General features: G+C 42.4%; 1 protein-coding gene across 1 annotated transcript in view; it reads right to left on the bottom strand.

Annotated features, from left to right (window-relative positions):
- Window positions 1–23,839, bottom strand: part of eya4 (EYA transcriptional coactivator and phosphatase 4) — a 45,315-nt gene that overhangs the window by 4,811 nt on the left and 16,665 nt on the right. Inside the window, exons 3-17 of the mRNA XM_022764955.1 lie at window positions 16,620–16,669; window positions 14,105–14,226; window positions 10,821–10,904; window positions 10,041–10,118; window positions 9,234–9,300; window positions 8,907–9,049; window positions 8,233–8,376; window positions 8,022–8,104; window positions 6,653–6,827; window positions 5,216–5,352; window positions 4,848–4,931; window positions 1,353–1,442; window positions 976–1,034; window positions 544–704; window positions 10–124 (exon numbers count right to left, since the gene is read on the bottom strand). Of these exons, the coding sequence (XP_022620676.1) occupies window positions 10–124; window positions 544–704; window positions 976–1,034; window positions 1,353–1,442; window positions 4,848–4,931; window positions 5,216–5,352; window positions 6,653–6,827; window positions 8,022–8,104; window positions 8,233–8,376; window positions 8,907–9,049; window positions 9,234–9,300; window positions 10,041–10,118; window positions 10,821–10,904; window positions 14,105–14,226; window positions 16,620–16,669 (1,592 nt within the window). The remainder of the gene's footprint in view (window positions 1–9; window positions 125–543; window positions 705–975; window positions 1,035–1,352; window positions 1,443–4,847; window positions 4,932–5,215; window positions 5,353–6,652; window positions 6,828–8,021; window positions 8,105–8,232; window positions 8,377–8,906; window positions 9,050–9,233; window positions 9,301–10,040; window positions 10,119–10,820; window positions 10,905–14,104; window positions 14,227–16,619; window positions 16,670–23,839) is intronic.

Below are 23,839 nucleotides of genomic sequence, written 5' to 3'. Positions count from 1 at the left end.
AAGCGGCACCTGGAGCTGATGATGGACAAGGACTTGAGTGCGTGGGTGAGCCAGGAGTCAGTCAGAGCCTCCACCTCTGCTCTGAGCTGCAGCCAGGCGTCTCTCTTCGCAGGACCCAGCAGGCCTAAAACACAGCACGAGCTTACTTAATGCTTAGAGCAACACGGGTCACACACAGGACAAAAAGCAGGACAAGTCCGGACATTATCAGCAGTTTTTGTCCTGAGCTGTCCCATCAACAACTTGGAGGCCACAAGCAAAGTTCTTGAGGGTAAGACTGACAGTTTGTGATGTGAAATCACACCAAAGAGAGCATGTGACAAAGGTTTAGTTTACTCATACAATGAAATCGTGCTTAACAGTTTAATGGATTTTTGTTATTTCATTACAAATAAGTTCAACTGAACTTATTTCTAACCAAAGCAGCTCTAGTGAAGAATTTAAACTTCAGGCTCAACAAAAACTCATATTTTCAACACTTGCTCTCTATGTCACCCTTTAAATTGCCATGGTATCCAGTAAACTCCCGTCTGATTGGCTTACCCCCCACATTGTTTTTGTACGTGCTATACAACTCTTTGACTCGTCGGTAGCGGAAGGCCAGTTTCCTCATCCAGTCGACCCCGCCGCGGACACCCGTAGCCAGGCACAGGTTGGCGCTGGTTGCAGCTGCATGGAAGCCATCAGTTGCAAAACTGTAAGTACTGTCAATAATAATGATATGTTTTATTTGAAAAATCTGCTCTGGTAGAACAAAAAGATCAAATGGTTATTTTTATTATTCAGTATTATGAACATATACATTTTAATGTTTTTGTTGATCAAATCATTGATCAAATTAATAGATTAATAACTTTAACAAAGAACAAACAAAACTGAACACTGTAATTTGTGAATTCATAGCCTAGAAATAACAACACATGAACACTATCAGCAGTTTAAATTGTATAGAACTGTGAAATGTAAAGTTCTCACCTTAAGTCCTGGCCATTGTCATCTGATGATACATCATCAATATGTACCTGATCACATTCCTGTGCACACAAACATAGACACAAATGACTCAAAAATAAGATAAGCTGTATAAATGTATGAACCCATTCACCATTAACAACTAAAACAAAGCAGTCTGTGCTAAAATTGAAATATAAACATGGAGGAGTGTGTTACATCTCTTTACACCACTAGAGGACAGTAGTAGTATTTCACTGAATGACAGTGTGGCTGCTTAATGTCGTGCTTTGTGCAAAATTTGAATACTGTGCGGTGAAACCTCCAAGCTTAAATGTGTGTGTGTGTGTGTGTGTGTGTGTGTGTGTGTTTTTGTGTGTCAGCTGATGTGTGTCTCTTACCTCCAGGTCATTAAAGAATAAGTGTGTGTCAGCCAAGTTGAAGATCATCTCTTCCATCCTCAGACCCAGTGTTACCGCCATGGGAGGGTCCTAACCAAGGAAGAAAATAATGTCATCATGGCATCACCATGACAACCAGATACTATCATATTCTTTTACTCTCTTCCAGAGTTATTAATTCCCTCAGTCCCAAAAACCATTTCAGGTTTTACACACCTTCTACTTCTCCCCATCTCACACTCCAACACCCCCCAACCCCCCCACTTGCAGAGATGGTATGCTCCACTCATCACAGCAGATGCTGACAGACAGGTTGCACTTGTTCTGTCCCATCAACATTCCTCCCGCTTGGTAGGGGGTTGTGTTTGTGGGGGGTGAGAGGAAGAGTATGTGTCTTCATTTGTGTGTATTGCAGAGAGTAGGTACCCTCAAAGGGGGGCGCTTGGAGTGTATGTGGTATGTGAATGGTTTGTGTGTGTGTGTGGGTATGTGAATGTGTGTGTGTGTGTGTGTGTGTGTGTGTGTGTGTGTGTGTGTGTGTGTGTGTGTGTGTGTGTGTTTGGGAGAACGCAGCCCGGTCTGCCAGCCCGGGGCTCAGCTGCAAAAACCATCATCTGTGATAGGTCAGCGAGGGTCGACAGCTTGCCGCGCGATTCGCTGACACCGTCAGACGACCAGAATAGAAAGAAACTAACAGGAAGGAGAGTGAAAGTGAGCGGGCGACGCACACAGAAAGAGAGAGAGATGATCGGCATTCCTGAGTGCGAGAAAGTACAAAAATAAAAAAAAACTGAGAATGCTCCATAAAGTTGAAAGATGTGAAGTGTGTATGGCTCTCCAAAAGTGAACAGCTGCTAATGGTGATAGCAGCAATTTTGACTGTAGCTCTTTTCCTGCTTTCCTGTCAATCACACAGACAAGAGGCACTTAGGTTTGTCTCTCAGGTAATGATTACGTTGGCTGCCAGCCAAAGGGGAGTTATGGACATCCACGTTTGTCAAAATACTCACAGCTGAAATGTGTTCATTCCCTTTGCGCCGTTGAATTTGGCCGTACTTTGGGCTGCAGAAAGGCTGAGGTGGCTTTTTTGTTTTTTGTAATATTTTGCCAGACAAGTTCAATTAATCACAGAGAACTGCAAATACTACTTTGTCCTGGCAAGGGTCCCCTGAAACAATTCCTTTAACAGCCCACCTCAGCTGTTATCATTCGAGCTCTGGAAACTCAACACTTCATGTTGATGTGAACGCTATCCCTGGTTATAATAACTCCCGTAGTGAGTGAGTGTGACGGGCGTGTGTCTGTGTGAAAAAGATGTCTAGATGTGTATTCATGAGGAGTGAAACATCCATTTAGAAGAGGCATATCCTCCAGATATCTTCCTCGTGGTTGCTATGTCAACAGTGTAAACACTATTTTGGGAGAGGTGTGAACAGACACAGCTGCCACCATATTTCTTGCGGGAGGCAGCAAGAAAAAATGCTCTTGGGAATATTTTAAGTTAAATAATAATCTGACACGTTTTATCTGTTTTCACGCTAATGCTTGGTCAGTTGATATGGATCTCTGTGGGTGAAGACGAGCCATTGAAATCATCTAATTTATTAATTTTTTTTGCCAGTGAGGAGAAATGCACAACTTTCTCTACTCTGTGCCAGGTCATGACTTGTGGTGCCATCATTTGGTAAACTGTATTTCTCCACTGTAAAAACAAAGCAAACCAAGTTAAATTAACCACAAGGCTGCATGTGTTCTCTCTCTCTCTCTCTCTCTCTCTCTCTCTCACACACACACACACATACACACACACACACACACACACACACACACACACACACACACACACACACACACACACACACAGAGTGATTTACAACTCACCAGGGCCTTTCCTTTACCCATTAAAACCCAATTGCCAAACATTAAATTCCCTGACTGCAGAGCAACTAGGAAGTGCATCAGTGCCCACAAATCCTATCTGTAAAACGCCTAGGTTCCTATGGTTCTATGAAAGTCTGGCTCCAAATGGTGTGTGTATGTGTGCGTGTGTGTGTGTGTGTGTGTGTGTGTGTGTGTGTGTGTGTGTGTGTGTGTGTGTGAGCCATGCCAGCTTTTGTTAGACTGCCAAGACAAGATGTCAGAACAGGCTCGGGATGCAAAGCCCCTAGAGGCAGGCTGGTGGCTATGTCGGTGCCCGCAGGAAATGACATCACCCAATGAAAATCTGTAGCCTTGACCACATAGGATGATTCCAGATCAGAGCCAAGGACTGTTAAAGTAAAGGGAAATATAAACAGTGTAGCTGTTATGTGAGAAGTTGAGACCTCCACATAAGTTCACAGTGAAGTTTGAAACAAACATCAGTCCAGGTAAGAAATTAGCCTGTTAAACCCTGATTGGATTAATGTAAGCATGAACCAATTATTAATGGCTTTTACTCAAGTTCTTAATATGTAGTACATTTTAAGACTTATTAATTTTATTATGTATGTGGTCATCATCATAAATTAATCATAACATTCTTGAAGTAGTTGATGTAATGTCAGTAATATACCGAGGGAAATGAAGCTCATTCTGAACTGGGTTTTATATAAAACAAACTTCTTTAAACAAGGGTGTGGGTTAAGGTCCAGAAGGGGGAGGGGGGGGTGACATTGGTTATTGTGCTTTTATAATTATAGTAGTTCAAGAAAAAATGTATACTGCTGTATTGTTAATGCACTCTCTATTTCAAAGCACATGTAGCTTCATCTTGTATCAGCATCTTCACTTAAATGAACTGAAATTGAATGAAATCTACTGCTGTAAATTTGACGGATGTCCATTTGCAGCATATTTTTTAGAAGAATATTAATTATTTTTTATTTTTTTAAACCTCAAAAAAACATTAAACAGAGGTGTAAATACTTTTTAAATCCCTGAGTAGTGTTTGCAGCTCTTCCTATCAGACAACCTCCATCAATACGTTGCCTGTGAGACAAAGCCTGGGGCAAAAAAGATGCACGGAGCACTCGCTGCAGGAGTACTTGTAAGCCTTATTGCTGTGAGCTCTCAGTAATAACTGAAAGCTGTTTGGATTCTGGCAGCTGGGCAGTCAGTGTACACAGTTTAAAGAAATTTTAGTCAGTCAATTAAACTGAAACTGTAAAAGTAAGGAGGATATGCCCCCTCCCCCATATCCAGTGGAAATTATGCCCTTGACTCCGAGTGCTGGTAACAGGATGATGCATCATCTCCCTTAGCTTCAATAGAGCAGCAGTTACGGCCTTTTAGGATTTAAAAAGTGAATGCTTCAGTTATAAACCCACAATTATGCCAGTTGTGGCGATCTTTGAAAGGCTGGAGCGAAGCACGGAGATTCATCACCCATTGTTATCCCAGCCGTAACCCCAGATTCCACATTTGGAGGGAAGAAAGAAGATGGATGGACTAACTGTTTACTTATATTAGAAGGTGCTGGACAGAGAGACAGTGAAGGCATAGTGATGATCTTACCTTGCCATATTTCTGTGCGTAGGAGCCAGTGAGCAGAGAATGGAAGACAATGATTGTCTCGTCCAGATCCCACACAAACACCCTCTGGAGAGCAAAAAAAAAAAAAACCAAAACATTAAAAGACATTAAAAGATGTTTTTGGTTTTTTTTTTTTACAGAAATGTTGCATCCATATGTGCATGCAAGTTGAACTGGACATGGTCATGGGTGGTCCTGCTCTCTATCAGCCTCTCCTCCTTTGTATTTTGAGACCTCAGTGAGCAGAGAGGATGAAGATCAAAGGGAATACCACATATCCACTGAGACTTGAATGGAATAGTCAGTCAGTAATGTAAGTCCTCTGTCTGTGGGAGTTTTTGGTCCCTTACCTCCAGGTCACTATCAGGGGGAGGGGAAGGGTTGTTCTTGCGGCCCCTGCCCCGGGATTTGGACCCCCCACTCCGGCAGGCTCGGTCATCCAGCTCTTTGATGGGCGTTGAGGGGCTCTGCACTGTGTCAAAGTCCCCTGAGGGCCGAACGCAAACACGTACAGGACGTTTAAAAACATTTAAAATTTACAAATGATCAAATGTCCGTCTCAGACTGCACAAGCAATCACAAACTACAGTATATTCTCTGCATTAAAGCAACAGTAATGATGTGGTTTGAGCTGATCCCACAGGTGCTCTGGAGCTGTATCCACTTCAGGAAAAGCAATAGCTCAGACTTTGTACAGTAATAAGCCATCTTGTCAGGTTTAATAATTCAAGGTAATTGGCATGACAGATCAACTTAAAGACGACCAAGAAACCTAAACAAAAGCACCACTGGTATTCTGAGTGATTCACATGCACATGTAAGGATTTAACAGAGGAGGGAAAACATGGAACTGTGCAATAAATTCAAAGTAAAGTTAGGTAAGATGATGCTTCTTGCAAAGATACTGTATCTTCAAAATTCTGCAGGGGCACACAAGAGCGCACACACATTCTTGCGCATTCACACACCCTCCTCATGCCATATGCTCCCACTGCTGTGTGGTAACTAGAACCAGACTCTAAGCTTCAGCTCTCATATTGTTATGTCTCAATCAGGGGAAGAGGGAGGTGGAGGGAGAGAGAGAGAGAGAGAGAGAGAGAGAGAGAGAGAGAGAGAGAGAGAGACGGAGATGAGGAGGGGGTGGGGGTGGATAAAGACACAAAAAGACACAGAGAGCATGTGAGCAACCAGGAGAAAAAGATAACCACTGTCAAAAAAAAAGAGAGAGAGAGAGAGAGAAGGTGAGAGAGGCAGCGAGAGGGAAAGTGCCAGTGACAGGAAGAACGATAAGCTCCTTTAATCAGGCTTCCTGAATCACAGCCAAGATAAACCAAGGAAAAATGTGAATAAAAAGAAACAGAAAAATATGAATATAAAGCCACATTTCTGCACATATGGGTGCACTTTAGCTCTTTTCGTCTTTCTCTTTGTCTTTGTCCGACTTGTCTATAAAAGTGCAATATTTAACATAACTTCACTCTAATCAAAGTCTCTCAGGCTAATGTAAACACATGCCGATTCTCCAATTAGCGAGCGTGATGCCAGGTAACTATGGCGACAGTCTGAAGTTGCTTCCTGTGCCTCGTCGTAGGCTGAAAGAGGGTTTTGAACTCAGTTACCCAAACTGTGGTATTTTTCTACTGGAAACAAGATTATGGAGCCACAATCAAGGAGCGGTGAAAAAATCGGACATTTTGTTTGCATATTTATGACGTTAGAACTGTGGTGGAGTGTCGGCAATTTGACACTTTCATTCTGAGCGGTGGTGTTTGTTTTTAAGCACAAACCTGGGTGAAGTTCAGCAGCCTGTCCGGTCATGGCGGGGGTGGGATCTTGCAGCTGGTAGGCTGCTGTGGAGCCTGTGCCATCCACGCTGTTGGAGGTCATATATGTCCCGTAAGTGGAGGCGGAATAATACTGGGCGTACTGGTTTTGGCCAAACGTCGTATATGAGGGATAATCCTGCAGAGAATAACATGAGTTATGAGCTCACAAAGACACAATGCAGAGAGCAGGGACAAAAAGAAAGAAAGAAAGAAAGAAGGAGGAAAATTGAGATGTTTCACTTTTCTGGAAAGGTTCAGACTGACTTTTGATGGTCGATTTTACAAGTGTTCCCTCGGATTTCTCTAATCTTTTATTCCCTACATTCTGTATTTTATATCTTCAAAACAATTAAAGCCTTGTGTTGCTGCTTTTTACTGACCCAGTGGAGATGGGCACTTTTATGAGTCAGCTCTCTAAACCTGTCACTACGTCCATCTCTACGAGCCCTTATAAACTGGAGCACACTACATGAATGCACACACACACACACACACACACACACACACACACACACACACACACACACACACGCACGCACGCACAGTTGGCGGGTAGTCAGCAAAGTGTGTATGCAAGCATGAATATTCACACATACTGTATACACACAGACTTGATTTCAATCAGTCTCTCTCTCTCAGTTTCCGCTTACTTTCTCTTTTCCTGTTAAACTCATACACTTATGCACGCGCGCGCGCACACACACACACACACACACACACACACACACACCACACACACACAGACACACACACCATATTCCCCATAATCCACCCACACAAGCCAAACCTTGACTTTCTTCCTGTAAACAGCCACATCTATCATAGTGGGACATTAAATCCCCCCCTTTAACCATTTTACTACCACAATACAATTCATCATATAGACGTAGAGAAATATTCAGAACAAAACACTCTTTCACATAGACTAATTTTCTGTTTCTTTCCGTAGTTTTTCCCTGTTGCAAGGTCGCGGTGTAATTAGATTTTATTTCTTAAAGCTGCTCCGAATGGGGAAAGTTGTGTGGGAGCGTGACTGTGAAACCACTTCTGGGCTCAAATGCTATCGCAACTGCACCATACAAAATCCTCATCCTTTGTTTGAGCCGGCGTAATGAGGAAAATGACGTTCACTTGACCACTCAGACCAAACATGTGGCACGGTTGATCTGCTCTGGCAAGAACTCCCTTAGGAAATGGGATTTCTTATTGGCCTGGGAAAGTGAACGCTAAAGGTTTAAGCTGATGGACAAGCCTTGATGCACGCACACACATACTCGCACCCGCCCACACACACACACACACACACACATATATGGACACACACATGTACCTGCTGTGTGGCAGTGTAGTTGGCGGGGTTGGACACGGAGTTGTTGGTGGCGTAGAGGCCTGAGGAAGGAGTGAAACTGGAACCTGGAGAGACAGAAAAGAGAGGAATAAAAGGGTCCGATCATTTTTCGGTATTTTCCTAATCAGATCAGAAGAATGCATGATTATGGTTTCTGAGTTGAGTTGTTCTTTAAGATGCTTTTTCTACCGACCTGGCATCTGATAGGGTGAGTATGCAGTCTGTCCGGGCTGAGGTGTGGTGAAGCCGGGGCTGTAGCTGAGGCCCGTCTGCAGAGGAGACTGACTCTGGGCCAGGCCGCTCTCTGTCTTGATGCCCGGCAGCATCACACCGAGGTCTATGACAAGACACAAACATTCAATATTATTTTGTTGCCAGTCAATCAGAAAACAAGTGTAATCTGATTTTAATTTTTCTGTGTCGTTTCTGTTTTTTCAGTTTAGTTGTAGGAAATCTAGTTTGAATTGTGTGATTATATATTATTTATAATCACACTGAAAACACCCAACAATGTTCTCTTCTCTACAAAGTCTCCCAATAATATTTGGTCTAAGCACTTCTTAGTTTTGGGCTTCAAGTAATGATTTATTTTCATTATTTATCAATCTACCAGTTAATTTTCTCAATGATCTGATAAAGCCTTTGATTTACATAAAGTGTTAGAAAATAGTGGAAAATGACTTACAATCATAAACTCAGCTTCACACGAGAGGCAGAAAACGCTCAAACATTAGAAGCTGGAATCAGTGAATGTTTGGCAGTTTTATTAAACAAAATTATCTGAGCAATTACTGTAACAATTGTGGAAAACAGTTCCAGTTACTGTACGTCACAGTGTGTACGTTTAATGTGTGCGTCTGTCAATACCATAGGTGGACAGTCCGTAGGCCTGCCCCGTCTGGGAGTAAGCGGTGTAGACAGTTGACTGTTGCATGCTGCTGAACTGGGGTTGACCGGCGTACGTCGGCATGGGAGGGGCTGCAGGCGTGGAGAGGATGTGAGGGTAGGGCCTGGGAAAGGAGAGGGAAGAGAAGCAGCGGAGACGGACAGACGGGTGAGGTAGGAACCGGGCAGATTAAAAAACATAGGAGGTTAATTTAAATGTGTGTAAATGGGTGAAGTCTAACTAACTGTGTAGAGCGAGATGCCCTCTTAAGGATTGTCGGAGAGCAGCCTGTGTTGTGTCAGACTTACTTTGAAGGGTAAAGCGGAGGAGAGTACTGGTGGGCTGAACGAGGGCTGTACCCGCTGCTGGTGATTACTAAAAACAGCACAATAATTAATAACAACAAGACAAAAAAAAAACAAACAAAAAAAACAGGTTATGGATGGTGTCAGCTCGAATCTTCTGTTTTCTTTCTCGTTGAACAAAACCACTCCTGAGCAGCACAATTCAAGGCCTCCAGCTTGTTGGAGCTGAAATGCTTTTCCAGTAAACATAATTTGAATCATTTTGAATGGAGAGGAGCCAAGTTATCCCTCTTTAGAGAGCACTGTAGTCCATGAAACCCTTACTGTGGGCCTCATAGTAAAACACAATGTCTGTTTGTGGTCATTGAGATGTCAGAGCTCAATACTGACAAACACCCCACTGCTTCTAAACCCTCAGTGTGTGTTGCTTAATGGTTTTGTGTATCTGTGTGTGTGTGTGTGTGTGTGTGTGTGTGTGTGTGTGTGTGTGTCGTGCAGTGTAAAAGGAGTACGGGGTCGTGTGTGAGTCTAAAAAAAAAAAAAAAAAAAAAAAAAAAAAACAAGTGTAAAATTGTCTGTCCTGCTCTCTCATCCCTCTATGACGCAATCCAAGGACAGGCAATGCTTCATGGGATTAAAGCTTTCAGCGCGCCTACCACTGCGCCGAAATGGATGACGGTGTGCGACTTTTGTGAGTCTGAGAAAACAAAGCGGGAAAGAGCCAAGAGAGACTAGAAGGCAGTCACTATTTAAATTTCTGTCTATAGATGTGTGTGTTTGTGTGTGTGTGTGTGTGTGTGTGTGTGTTACCTGAGCCTGCGTATGTGTCCAGTGCTGTGTCGCCTGTCGTAGTGACTGTATCACTGTTGTTCATAGGCTCTGTTTTCACTTAAGGAAGAGGGAAAGGATCAGTGTTTGGGGAGGCCAGTAAGAAAGTACCATCACACACACATATACACATTCACACACACACACACACACACACACACACACACACACACACACACACACACACACACACACACACACACACACACAAAGAAAGGCTTATTTAGTAAAGAGTAGAAAACTGCCATGCAGTTCCAGTATGGGTGCAAATATTGTGTGCAGGGTTCCCACAATAACTGATTCAACAGTTTTTAATAGATTTTCTAAAACCAAGTCAAAACACCACCATGACCTTGAGGCTTTATTCCTCCTTGGTTTTTTTTATGTGACTTTTTAGCTCAGGAACAGAATGACAACCAGAAAATGTAATGATTAAGTTCTAAAAATATAAGCATGCAAGGTAACACTTTGGCAAAATCCCCTGATATTTGCTGACTTCCTCAGCTAATTCATCAAATTCTCTTTCATGTGTTGACTGTTGGGAACCCTGCAAATATAACTAATAATAACTCCATACATTTTGTGATAAATTCACAATGTGATCCAAAGAGAAGAGAACACTGCACAGCAAATGAAAATCACAGCAATTCTGGCACAAAAACATCAGATCTAGGAACAGCCTAAACTGTGGAAATCCATCACTTTTTGCATTTAAGCTAATATGACTTTTGGCCTGGGATTCACACACATGCACCTCTGTACCATAGTCCTTGGAGCCCGGGGCGGGGGGCGGGCTGCTGCAGCCCAACAGCCAATCAGCCGTGTTTAGAACAGTCATATTTTCACCTAAAGGGGTGCAAGGTGGGAAGGTGGTGAGGATATGACGCACTGAGAACCAGACGCCAGTCTCGGGTAAATGTGACATGGTGACCATTTTAAAAAGTAGACATTTTTATTGTAAAAGATATTCTAAATTGCCTTTTTTTTTTCTTTTTGCTTAAAGTTAGATGATAAGGCCTGTATGGTAAATATGAAGCTAAAGCCAGGAGTTTAACTTAACTTAGCATAAAAATAGAGGCAGGCGGAAACAGCTAGCCTGGTTATATCCAAAGTGAAACATCTGCCCAGTAGCACTCCTGAAGCTCATAAGTTAAAATATCTTCAATATGAGGTTGCCAGGCAACTAGCAGACACTACAGGAAGTCACTACACCTTACCAAGAAATATAAAAATCACAACTTGCTGTGCTTTACACTTTTGTTTTTGTACAGATTAAACAAACAAGACAGAGCAAGTTATTTTGCGAGCTTAGAATTGCTGGTAGGCTGATTTTGTTTTGACAGAACCAGGCTAACTGTTTCCCCCTGTTTCCAGGCTTTATGCTAAGCTAAGCAAACCATCTCCTGGCTGTAGCTTCACAATTAAACCTGCAATAACCACTTGAGGGCAACAGAAACATTTTGTAAACACAACACCTGACATATTGTTACCTTATAAAGTAGAAAACTGCTTTGTTTGCAAAAGTTGCTTATTTACAAATCCTGTTTTGCTCTCCACCACCTCCTGAGGGAAACATCTGGCTCTTTAGCAGCTAAATGCTTCGCTATGTTCACCAGCTAATCGACAACTTTTTCTGTCTTGCAGGTACCGTAACGTGAGTACCGTAGAGCTTTTTTGCTCCAAAAAACTGAGTGATGTGGCTGAGAACGATGATGATGGACAGGTGAGAGTGAAGCAAAATTAAAAATGTTGCAGGCGAGAAAACTTAACAGCTCCAAAAAGCTGAGAAGACTCTGCAGCTGTGCACATCCTGGTGACGGTCATCTGTTGGTTAGTGACTATGAGTGACCCCCCTTTAACACACAAGTAGTCATGTGATCCATTGTAAATACAAAAATATTGATTATAGCTGCTTTAACAAATGGATATGAAAGGGGTATCAATCTTCTCATCTAACTACGGATTAAGTGAATAAGCGTATTTCCCAAATGTTATCACAATCTTTAAAAGGAGAAGTCCACCTGTTGATCACCTTTAACATCAAACCTGCTGTTTTTCAGTTCATTTTCCTGTCTCTCTCTGAACATGATTAAAACTCATCATCACTGACCATCTGAGAGCTCCATTAAATTCACGACAACTTCATTAATCCCCTCGGAGAGCAATACAACCCATTGGACAAGCCCTAATGAAGACAAATGAGTTGCTATGGAGATGGCCCTCGGGGTCCAAGCGCTGGCTGATGTCAGGTGAAGGGAATGTTGGGTATGTAGTTTGTTTTGGCTGTGACCATGTAGTCCCAGCTCTGTCTGCTTAAACCATTAACGGTGAGCTCAGCTCATCAAAAATGATTTAATGTGCTCTAAGATGGACTGAATGCAGTCCACTCAGAGCATAGCTATTTCTGTGAGCGTGTTTTGACACATCAAGTTGACTAAAATGTGGCATCTCACTTTTTCCATTACAGTACCATTAAAAGTGGTCTCCATAGCCTGTTAAATCAGCAGCAGATCAAAGGATTGCCCTCAACAAAAGCACTTAGATCCAGAACTGTTACATCAAACTGCCCCGTCAAAACTATTCCAGAGGACAGAGAGTGACAGAGGGGAGATCAAGGGTGACAGGAGAAAAAGATGAGAAGAAGAAAGACAAAGACAGACGGACAGAGGAAAGAAAAAGGAAGAAAGAGAGAGAATGGGACATGGGGAAGAAAAAGAGAGGAGAGGGCTCGCTGGTGTTGACATCTAAGAGAGCGGTGATGCTTTAATGCTCTTGTAGAGGAAATAGTTTCCAGTGGGATTTTGGGCTTGCACCCAAACATATACACTCATGCAGACAAACACACACACACACACACACACACACGCGCATACACACACGCACTGTGACACACACTTTGCCAAGCGGTTAGTTGAGGAGAGCAGAAGTGCTTCACCGTGTGTTTACACACATTCTCCAGTGGTTTACTCAAGTACTAATGCCAGCATGTGTGTGTGTGTATGCGTGCACTTGCATGTGCACGTCTCCTTCCGTCTCTATAAATTCCTCAAAAAGTACTTATCTCTGCATGTTGAAAATCTTTCTCACTGATGATTTTGCAATAGATTTCCTTACATTACATTACACTCATCAAATGCTTTGCCCAAATTGACTTACAGCATGCGCTTCCAACCTCCTGTTGGAGCGAGAGCTAGACAGACTTCATATATTTTCTTCTTTAGTTTGAAATGAGGCATCAGTAAATCCTAGCATGACATGTTGATGTGTAGTCTGAAACTGTAGGTTTCAAACTCTTCAGACCTCTTTTACATCTTCGTAACTCTTACGGGAATAGACTGGAACATTTTGGGAAATGCACTTATTTGCTTTCTTGACAAGAGTTGGATGATAAGACTGATACCACTCTCATGTCTGTTGAGTAAACATGAAAGCTACAGCCAGCAGCCAGTTAGCTTAGTTTAACATAAGGACTGGAAGTTTGCCTGTAGCCTAGTTGGCCTTTCTAGCACTTCCAAAGATCACTAATCAGCGTTATATCTCTTAAGATTTATTTATATTAAAAAAAGCGCTATAATGACAAGCTGCGGTTTTAGAGGGACTGTTATGTGCCAAACTATTTCTTAGCTGGGTGCAGTGATTTCCTGGAAGCTCTGCTAGTTTCCAGCCAAGAAATAGTCTCACACATAACCTCCTCTAAAACCTCAGCTCATTTTTGCACACAGGTTGTTGTGCATATTTTGTTGTTGGCTGGGGCTTTATATTTCTTGTACAGATATGTAAGTGGTATCAATTTTTTCATGTACCTTTCAATAAGAGAGTGAGTAAGTTATGACTTCCATGTGGAAACTACAGAATCTTATTCAGTGGTTGAGCAGCAATTTTGTCTTTCCAATGTTTAGGATTCTCACTGATGACTGAATATGAATTAAGAATAGAATTGGTCCCAAAGAAATATACTAAAAACTATATTTTGACTAACTAACTGAAGACCACAGACACCGCTGCTGATTCATTACCGCAGCACCAAACGCATTCTGCCTTCTCACCTCCTGTTCCATTGGTGGTGATGGAGGGGCTGCCAAGGTTGCTCTTGTCTAGCTTGGAGCCTGTCGAATCTCCACCTCCCACACGGTTATGAGGACTGGCTAGGTCCTGCATTTCCATGGACCTACAGGAGGGACGAGGAGGAGGAAGGGGGAGAAAATGAGATGAACTGTGATGTTTGAATGGATAACAGATCAACAGCAATGTGCGCTCACACAGCTGGGAATGTCCCACCTTTATATGTTAGGTTAGGATCTCAGCGAACACACTCGGTGACATACTGTGTATCCACAGAGGAATCACTCACACTGACATACACACAGTCGTAAACTTCATGCTTCTCCCTACCAGTTAGCTTACACGAGCATGTGTTCTGGGGCGCTAGACATTGTCTGCGGGCCTGCTGGCTCTTTTATAGAGAGTGTGTGTGTAAAACTGTGTGTGTGTGTGTGTGTGTGTGTGTGTGTGTGTGTGTGTATCTACGCACGTCTGGGCTCCAATACAAACCCACAGCCTGCCAGCATGCTTTAGTTTTACAATGTGTTCCACATGCATGACTGGGACAAACCAGCACACAAGGTGGTAATGGTAAAGTGTGTGTGTGTGTGTGTGTGTGTGTGTGTGTGTGTGTGTGTGGGGATGGCTGAGAGTGGAAGCAAATAGAGACATGAACAGAATGAAGATACATATTTATGGTGGAGTAGTGGTCTGCCTTTCATATATCAGTGTTTATTGTTTATTTGGATCGCTATTAGTTGTTACCGTGGCAACAGCTACTCTTCCAAGGGTCCATAACGGCCAGTGAGATGTGTAATTGTTTTTAATAAATTTTCAATGCTTGTGCACGGTAAGAAAAGCAACATAAAACACTCGCTCATGACTCTTCATCACTGCTGCCACAAACCCACACACTGACACGTTCTCTGGTGAAAGTCATAGTTTAAAGTTGAGTCAGTGTGTGTGTACGGACAGTACCTCATATGAGCGACCTTGTGTGTGTGTGTGTGGCTGTGTGTGTGTGTGTGTGTGTGTGTGTGTGTGTGTGAGCCCTGTCTCATGCTGCCCGCAGGTTGGTCACACTTGTGCTTTTGTGTGAGACATCAAAGCGAATAATGACAGAGATGGAGGGAGAATTAAACAAATGCGGGCTGCCGGTCTACCACTCTGTGTGTGTGTGCGTATGTGTGTGTGTGTGTGTGTACTAAAAAGAGAGAGTGCACATCTGTGTGGCGGTCTGGAAGCAGTCCATCTCAATGCTATGGGCAGATAGCATCACCACACATGACTGCAACCCACAGTCAGACTGACAGGTATAAACATATAGCTTTCAGCAGATGGGAAAGACGCAGCTAAAGGGTGAAAAAGACGGAACGTACCAAAGATAAACACTCTAAATCAACTCCCTCTGTCAACTCTTTTTTTCTATTTACTGCTAAACATTCATTCTGCTCTCCTGTGGACTAAAAACACTGATCACTGTTTTAACATCAACAGCGTTTTATTGTGTATGAGATATTGAGCCAAGCCCTAACTTCAAACAAAAGCCTAAAATATCTCTGCTGTACATGGCAAGAAAAGCTAACAACTTTCACAGATTATGGCGCTTTTTCACTTTTCACTCTCCTTTTTTTTTTTTCTTTTTCCTCTCTCGCGCTCGTCTGCTTCAACACTCTTCATCCATCCGTTTCTTTTGTCTCTCAACAGCAGGAAATGATTCTGTCTCCCCTCCTTGTTCATTTTTTTTTCCCCCTCTCTGCTCTCTGTTTCGCTCCTCTCGGGAGGTGATGGCAGGAGTTGGTGTTTCATAAACTCTTTTCTGGTTTTCACATTATGTCTGGTCATTGAAAAAAAAAAAAATAGGCTGCATCATATTGCAATGTACGGTGTATTGTGTAAAAGATATAGTTTTAGGCCTGTGACTAAAGATTATTGTAATGAGTGTTTAATCTGCTTTTAATTGTCGAATTACTCAATTAATATTTTTTTATATGAAATGTCAAATAAAAGTGAAAAAAACACATATCGCAACTTCCCAGAGCCCAGATATTCAGTTTACACTGATATATAACTGCAATATCTACACAGCTGCAAACGTCTCATTTGAGAAGCTGGAACCAGAGAATAGTTTCTATTTTTGCTTGAAAACTATTGAAATAGCTGCTGTTTATTTTACTGTTGATCAACTAATTCATTCAGCTCTAAATAATTAATATAAATGAATTACTGTGTGCACTGCATGGTTTCTGTTTTTGTCCTTAGATTGGATAAGTAACCTGTATGTTTTTTCTGTGCGTGTGTTTCGGGCACTGGAGTCTTGGGGAAGTGTTGATGACCTCATCACAGCTCGCAACTGCAGTGAAACCTCACCTCTCTGCACCATGACCAGAGAGCTGACACACACACACACACACACACACACACACACACACACACACTGTACACTGATACTCTCACATAAAGTTCTGAAGATCCTGCTGTTGTTTGTCATATCATGCAAACAGACACACATGGGCGTACCTGGTGTCCGAAGGGTCTGGAACATGAGATTCACTATGTGATTTCTTCACCTGCAGAGAAACCAGAGGAGAGGAAATGTTACCAAACGTGCACACACACACACGCTCACGCGTCTGGAAGCAGACACACACACACACACACACACACACACACACACACACACAAATTACGTACAGTTCATAAGACCCAGTATTTAGTGTGTCATAAACTAGGCTCATAAAACGGTGTTTATGACAAATTTATGACAAATTATATTAGTATCCTGAACTGTTGTGAATAACAACAAGACAAATCCAACACTTCCAAGAGAGGAAGAGAAAATTGCAGCAGTGACTCAAATCTGATCTTCAATTACTTAAAGAGTAAACAGAAAACTGCAACATGTTACGTTTGACTTCGCAGATGTTACCAAAATGCAGAAAGAACAGTAAATCAAGACCCAGTGTGTGTGCAGTTGTAGCCACCACGCTGACAGAAGTGCTAACTGGCGTCTAAATGACAGATATTAACTTTCCCCTTGTTCACCTGTGACCCTGCTCCGCCCCGAGCTCAAGCCCCTTCCTCAACCCTTAAAGAGTTGAAAGGTCGCGGCGGGGTCATGTTAGGTCACAGAGCTCACTCTTCACTCTTAAACGGGTCAGCGTAGACACTAAATCGAGCCTTGACTTTGGGGGGTAACGGAGACATTTGGTCGTGTCAATTACTGTGAGCTGGAGCTTTTTCTTCATCACTGAAGTAAAAAAAAAAAAAAGAAAAAAAAGAAATTAAGAAAACACACTTCTACCTCAGCACCTTTCCACTGCAGCGCACACACACACACACACACACACACACACACACACACACACACACACACACACACAGGCTGGTTTTTATATGTGTTGCTGCATGTGAGGGTATGTGGGGCTAGACGGCAGACCAGCGGTTCTCTATTAAAATTCCTCTCTCTTATTTGGAACAGGAACTAATTAGAACAGTAAATGCAGGGCGGAGCGAGGGCCAATGTGTACCAGCTGCCCTATAATCACTGTGTCAACACACTGTCGAGGTGTAGGGCACGCGCGAGGTGCCAAACACACACACCCAGCACATGGAAATGCACATACAAACACACAGACACACACACACACACGGTCCAATTCACCCAGGCAGCATATATTCAAGTCATTTACACATTATCGCAATCACAGGTAAGTATACAGAGAAAGTGCTTGGCCATGCAGACACTAAACTCCAGGTATGTGGAAACTAGGACATTTCTGTGTGTGTGTGTGGCTGTGTGTGTGTGTAGAGGACTGCGTTGTGCTGTTATGGTTCTGATTAGAGGATCCTGCTGAGAGCGAATAAGAAGCAGCACTTAGCTGTTTAAGACAGGGTTCAAAGGTTAGTCGGTGCCCTCGTATGGATCACTTTACACTAACACACACACACACACACACACACACACACACACACACACACACACACACACACACACACACAAGCCACTTTCATGTCAGGTTTCATGCTTTACCGAAATTTAACAAGGCTGTCAGTCACGGCATCAACAGCACGGCCGTGAGAAACTGCAATCCACATATCACGCACACACAGAGCTACATACAAACGTGGGGGTACGCACTGCCCGCATGTGCACGCACGCGCGCGCAAACACACACACACACTGAAACACACAAGCCCGGCTGTTTCTGTCTCAACATGATCTGTGAAAACACAAGCACACGCAGGCTTTGATCCTGAAAAGCTTTTATCATCGTTCTTCGTCCACTACACACTTTCTCTCCCTGTCGACCTCTCTGAGCGTCTCACCTCTGTCTGTATCTCACCACTTTTATCTTTTTTGTTGCATATTTTCCATCCATACCTTTATTTTATTTAACCGTTTTTCCACTTTGAGCTATTTTTTGTCATTTCTATTTAACAACAAAAAAATACTTTTTGCCATGTGCTAAAACTTTAACTTTAACTTTAACTTTACTATTCCCGGTCCACATCATGTTTATAATCCAATCGAGACCCATCAAAACTTCACTATTTATGAAAACCTGTCATGCAATATTAAAGCAACAAAAATCCAATCGCTCACTATTCCACTTGGATTACTAGAAAAGAAGAAGTCCTGCATTCAGATACTCAGCGTCATTCTTCCTCTTTCTGTATCTTGCAGTAAAACACACACAATTTCATCTGGAAGAACAAAATGAAGGGCCTCTTGGTGCTCTCTTAGGTGGCCACAGTGCCTGAAGTACCCATTTGTGTCACCTGAGCCACTTTAATAGGCGACCTTTGACCTGGTTGGCCGGGTGACCGGTCGAGAACACAACCCGCCCGACTCAGGGACTCCCTGAGGGATAAATACAGGTACCCGAGGTAATTAGCACTAATAACAATGATTTATTTAAGGGAATTACACACTGCTATGTTTGTGTTGTTACTTGCTAATGATATTTATTCATCATCTAATGGATGTAATAATAATGTGACTCTAATAAGAAACAGTAGGTAGGAGTCAGAAATAAGCAGAAGCAGTCCGAGCTCTGGTCCTAGTTTTCCTTTCTTTGCTTTGAACGAGCTCACTCAGGGATATAAAATTTGACATAAAAGATGCATCAACAAGGTTTGCGTTATTGTTTCTGGCAAACTGCGATGACCCTGTGCAGGAAGAGAAAAGGGGGCAGAGAGGGAGACAGAAAGAAGAATAGTGCTATGTGTTTCTGGTAATAACCCAACCCATCTGCAATGGGACATCCGATACCATGCATAGAGTTGTGCACACACTCACAGTCTCACACACACACACACGCACACACATACACAATTGATATATGAAGGCTTTAAGAAAAATCTGTTACACAAGTATGACGCTTGTATAAAAGGATCATTTAGATTCATAACCAAATTCAAAAAAGAAAAAAATTCAAATAATCTCTTTGCTATAAATACAGCAATCCCACTGACAGAATTTCAAATGCTTGTGCATGAATTGTGTGTTTTTAATTCAATGTGGAAAAAAATAAAAGACAACAGATGAAGGAGATACTTTCCTATAATCCTACATCTAACACCAAATAAATATCTAAGAATATCTCATAATGATAATGTATAATATGAAAAACAAAACATCTGTTATGCAGGTAAAATAAAATCACAATAAAAAAAATATTATTACTAAAAGAAAAACAGGGTTGTCTTGAAATATAGTTAAAGTGTGAATAATTTTTTATTGAAAATAATTTGTATAGCACCTGGTAACAATTACAGTGCTATCACCATAACCTACTCTGCTGTGAATATTGCATCTATCCAAATTAATGTCAAATCAAACATTAAATAGCAATATTCATCATTTTTTACATGCAGAGGCAAGAAAAATAGAATATCAAATACACTAATAGAACAGAAAACACTACAATTGACTGATTTAAAAACAAAATGAGTTTGGGCATAAAACAAACACACACACACACACACACACACACACACACACACACACACACACACACACTCTCGCACAGAGGTAAAGAGCCATTCTTACCTCAGGCTGTAATCGGGTCAGTGAGGAGTCCTATACTTCCACAAAGCATTACAGAGCTGTATGAGCCACCAGCCTCCCGTCACACACAGGCTTGCTGGTCTCACACACACACAGACACAAACAGAAACGCACTGACGCACGCCTCCACTACGAATACACTTCAGTTCGTCTCTATCTACCTGCCTCTCACTTTGTAGCTCAGGTGCCGCGTTTTTCTAGTTTTTGCTCTACAGGAGAAAATGCATTCTTTTTCTCTTTCTCTTTGAGTCTCTCTCTTTCACTCTCAAAAAACATGTAGTGGCGAGAAGAAAAGGAGACAGTGCGTATAAACCACACTCTTCTCTTCCCCTCTCTCTCTCTCTCTCTCGCTCTCTCTCTTGCTCTCTCTCTCTCTCCGTCTCTAAGGTCAATCCACACACAGCTCCTGTCTTCCTCCAGTAATGGGGAACATTTCACTCGTCCTGTTTCCCTCCTCCTCTGCCTCCTCCCCCTCTTTTTCTCTTCTCCTCCTCCTCCTCCTCCTCCCCTCTCTCTCTCTCCCTCTCTCAGCTGTCACTCACTACAGACTCACTCAAGCTTACATTTAAGACCAAAGAACATTTTAAATATAGCAGATGTTGCTTTTTTCTTTGTGTAGATCCATTCCTAATATAGACACAAATGCACTCAATTCCACATTGCAATTACAGTCCGTGTATGAAAATAATATGAAGAAGAATTTCTAATGTAAAACATAACTCAAACTAGTTGGAGCCCCTAAAATCAGAAACATCCGTGTGTATGACTCAAACCCTGCTGACGGCAGCTCTCGCGTGATTGCTTCCACGAAGGTAAATGGAGACGTGGTGAGGATGTAATGTCAATGTCTTGCTGTGCAGTAGAAAGTACAGGCCAGACCATAAACTTCACACCATGCAACTGACCCCCCCCCAAGACAGACACACTCACTCACACACACACACACACACACACACACACACACACACACACACACACAAACACACACACACACACACCCCTCCCCCATGTCACCGCACCGCTCCGCACAGAGACTCAAGCGTACACCTGAGCACACACATCCAATCTGTGTTAATTGGAACCACACGGGCTACACGTGCGTGTCGTATGTGAAGTGTAGCTGAGCATGGGAGGACGAGTGGGGGTGGGGGGGTGTGTGTGTGTGTGTGTGTGTAGGGGGCTTCAACATTAACTAGGTGGACTCATGCACAAACAAACTCATAAATCTCCCAGCTGTCTCGGTCTGAAGATGGCACTCTTTCGCTATTGTCGTCAAGGTGTTGTCAGGGGAGGCACACGCCCAAACACACACACACACACACACACATACACACACACACACACACACACACAAAACACACACAGACACATATACACAAACACACAAACACACACACACACACACACACTCGCACACACTGAAATGATCACACTCATACACAATGTTAAACCAGGCCAGCACCAATTTCTGAATCCTCTCTTCCAACACTTCACCTCACTGATAATAAAGTCAGTCAGTTCAAAACAAGCTCGCCGTGCCATTTATTCAGCTTTTGAGACCAGAAACTTCTGCCTCCACCTCAGTACATGAGTCACAGTTGGTGCATTTTTTTTGTGGTGCTCACAGCTTTGAAATTTTACATTTAAAAGAATAAATCAGCAGCAACAGAAATAGTTAATCAGGACAAGCCACAGACCTCACTATGAACAGTTTCCAGTGGAACTACTCTCTGTGTATGAAAACTGTTGCCTGTGTGTTAGTCAAGGCTGGACTATGAGTGTTACTAGTTGCGGAAATGATCTTAAGAGTTATCAACTAATCTTTACACATGCATTTTAGCATTGCGTAGCATAGCATTTAGTATTGTTTCTTTCTCAGTTAGGCTGCGCATCATTTTAAAGAGAAGCCCCTGACTCTTTTTTTTTTTTTTGTCGTGCTATTCGGCTAACAGTGACTTGACAGACAGCATCTTGTATAGATGGAATTTGCTGATCCAAACGTCAGTGTCACTTTACTACGTTCGTCTGTAAATTCAGCTGAATCTGAGTTCATCCTATTGTTTTTAAGCAGCTCTCCGGTATTCGTTTTGGTTCAGCTTGCTTATCTTTGTGCCGTTAAATGGCTGTGGCAACGTCGCTGAGCTGTAGTGATTTAAATTTGGTCCAACTACCATGTGTCAATCTGACCTAACGTTACTCATGTACAGTATGTGTAAAGGAAAATATCAGTCAGCAAACATTTTAAATGAATTTCCTTTCCATTTTTGAATTGCATTTTAAAAATTCACTATACATCTTGATGTGTTTATTTTTTCAACAGAATTAGCACAGGGCATCTTATTTGTATTATTATGCATTGGTCAGAGGTGGAGTATCAGGGCTGCCCCACTTGGCAGGGGTTTGTGGAGGTATACTTCACAGCCAAGGTCTCAAAAGTAATAAACCCAGAAATATCTGCACGGCTAGATAGTACGATAATTAAGTGAGAATTTTAATTTGGGTGAACTGACCCTTTAACAACATACAGAGTAGTGTGAATGTTACTGTACATGTGCAAGGCCACAGGAAACAGCTGAGAAGGGTGCCAAATGAATACAGGCCTAGAGACCAATTTGGAACAGGGCCACTGTCTCCAACTGTGAACCAGCCACCTTTAGCTTGGTCACCATGGTGACAGCATGCGGCCCTGTCCCACAGCATTTATCCCTCAAAACCCCCACTACGCATCTTGATTGATAGACTGTCTGTTGGCCTGTGTGTATACATCAGTGCAAATATCTGTTGCTATACGTGCATGCCGACATGCTTTCGTGTGTGTGTGTGTGTTTGCTGGACGTCTGAGAGTGTATGCGGAGGACTAGCTGTCAGAACAGATTAGGGTGTTGCCGAAGCGCTTGACAACTCAAGCACTTTATTATTAGCCAGGCAGGACCCCATCGGGAGGGGGTCGTCCAAAAACATCCCCGATGAAATATTTTCACAGCAAGTGGAGAAGGGAGCTGGGGAGGCGTCCCAAAACACGCCTGATGAAACCCTTTTTTTTTTTTTTTAAAAAAGAGAGAGAAAAAAACAAAAGAGTAGTGTGGCGTGGGGACATCAGAGCAATGAACTGAGCACAGGAAGCAGGTAGTATATTAGACAGCTAAATGACAGGACTTGACTTTGGGTTTTGTTGACTTTAGGAGTGTTTTAAAAGTGTCTGACAGAGGTGCCCCGCTCCCTTTTAAGAGGCCCTCGAGAACAACTTTGTTCTTCAAGAGGAACAACAGCAGTTTATCTTCCCCTCAGCAGACAGTCAGACGGACGGAGACAGACTCGGATCGTCTTCATCTCATTTGTCTTGTTATTTGTTTTCAAGTGGATTTATTTTTATTGCATTTATTGAGTGTTTTTTTAATCATTTTACGACTATGTTTTAAAATTAAGTGACTGATCAGATTTTACTTTAGAGTAGGACATTTTGCCTAATCTTTATAGCTTTCTTGTTGAGATTTAAATGAGGGGATCGATTCCTCTCTCATGTCTGTATAGTAAATATTAAGCTCTGAATATGAAGCTCTGAACCCATATACCAGTATCTCTAAAGCTCACTGATTTACTCATTATATCTAGTTTGTTGAATCTGTACAAACACTGAAGTGTCAAAACAAAAAGTTGTTATTTTACC

Source organism: Seriola dumerili, unplaced genomic scaffold (assembly GCF_002260705.1).
Source record: "Seriola dumerili isolate Sdu_G_001 unplaced genomic scaffold, Sdu_1.0 BDQW01000025.1, whole genome shotgun sequence".
NCBI lineage: Eukaryota > Metazoa > Chordata > Actinopteri > Carangiformes > Carangidae > Seriola > Seriola dumerili.
The sequence above is the reverse complement of the archived record's forward strand: the minus strand, read 5'-3'. Positions and strand labels throughout refer to the sequence as shown.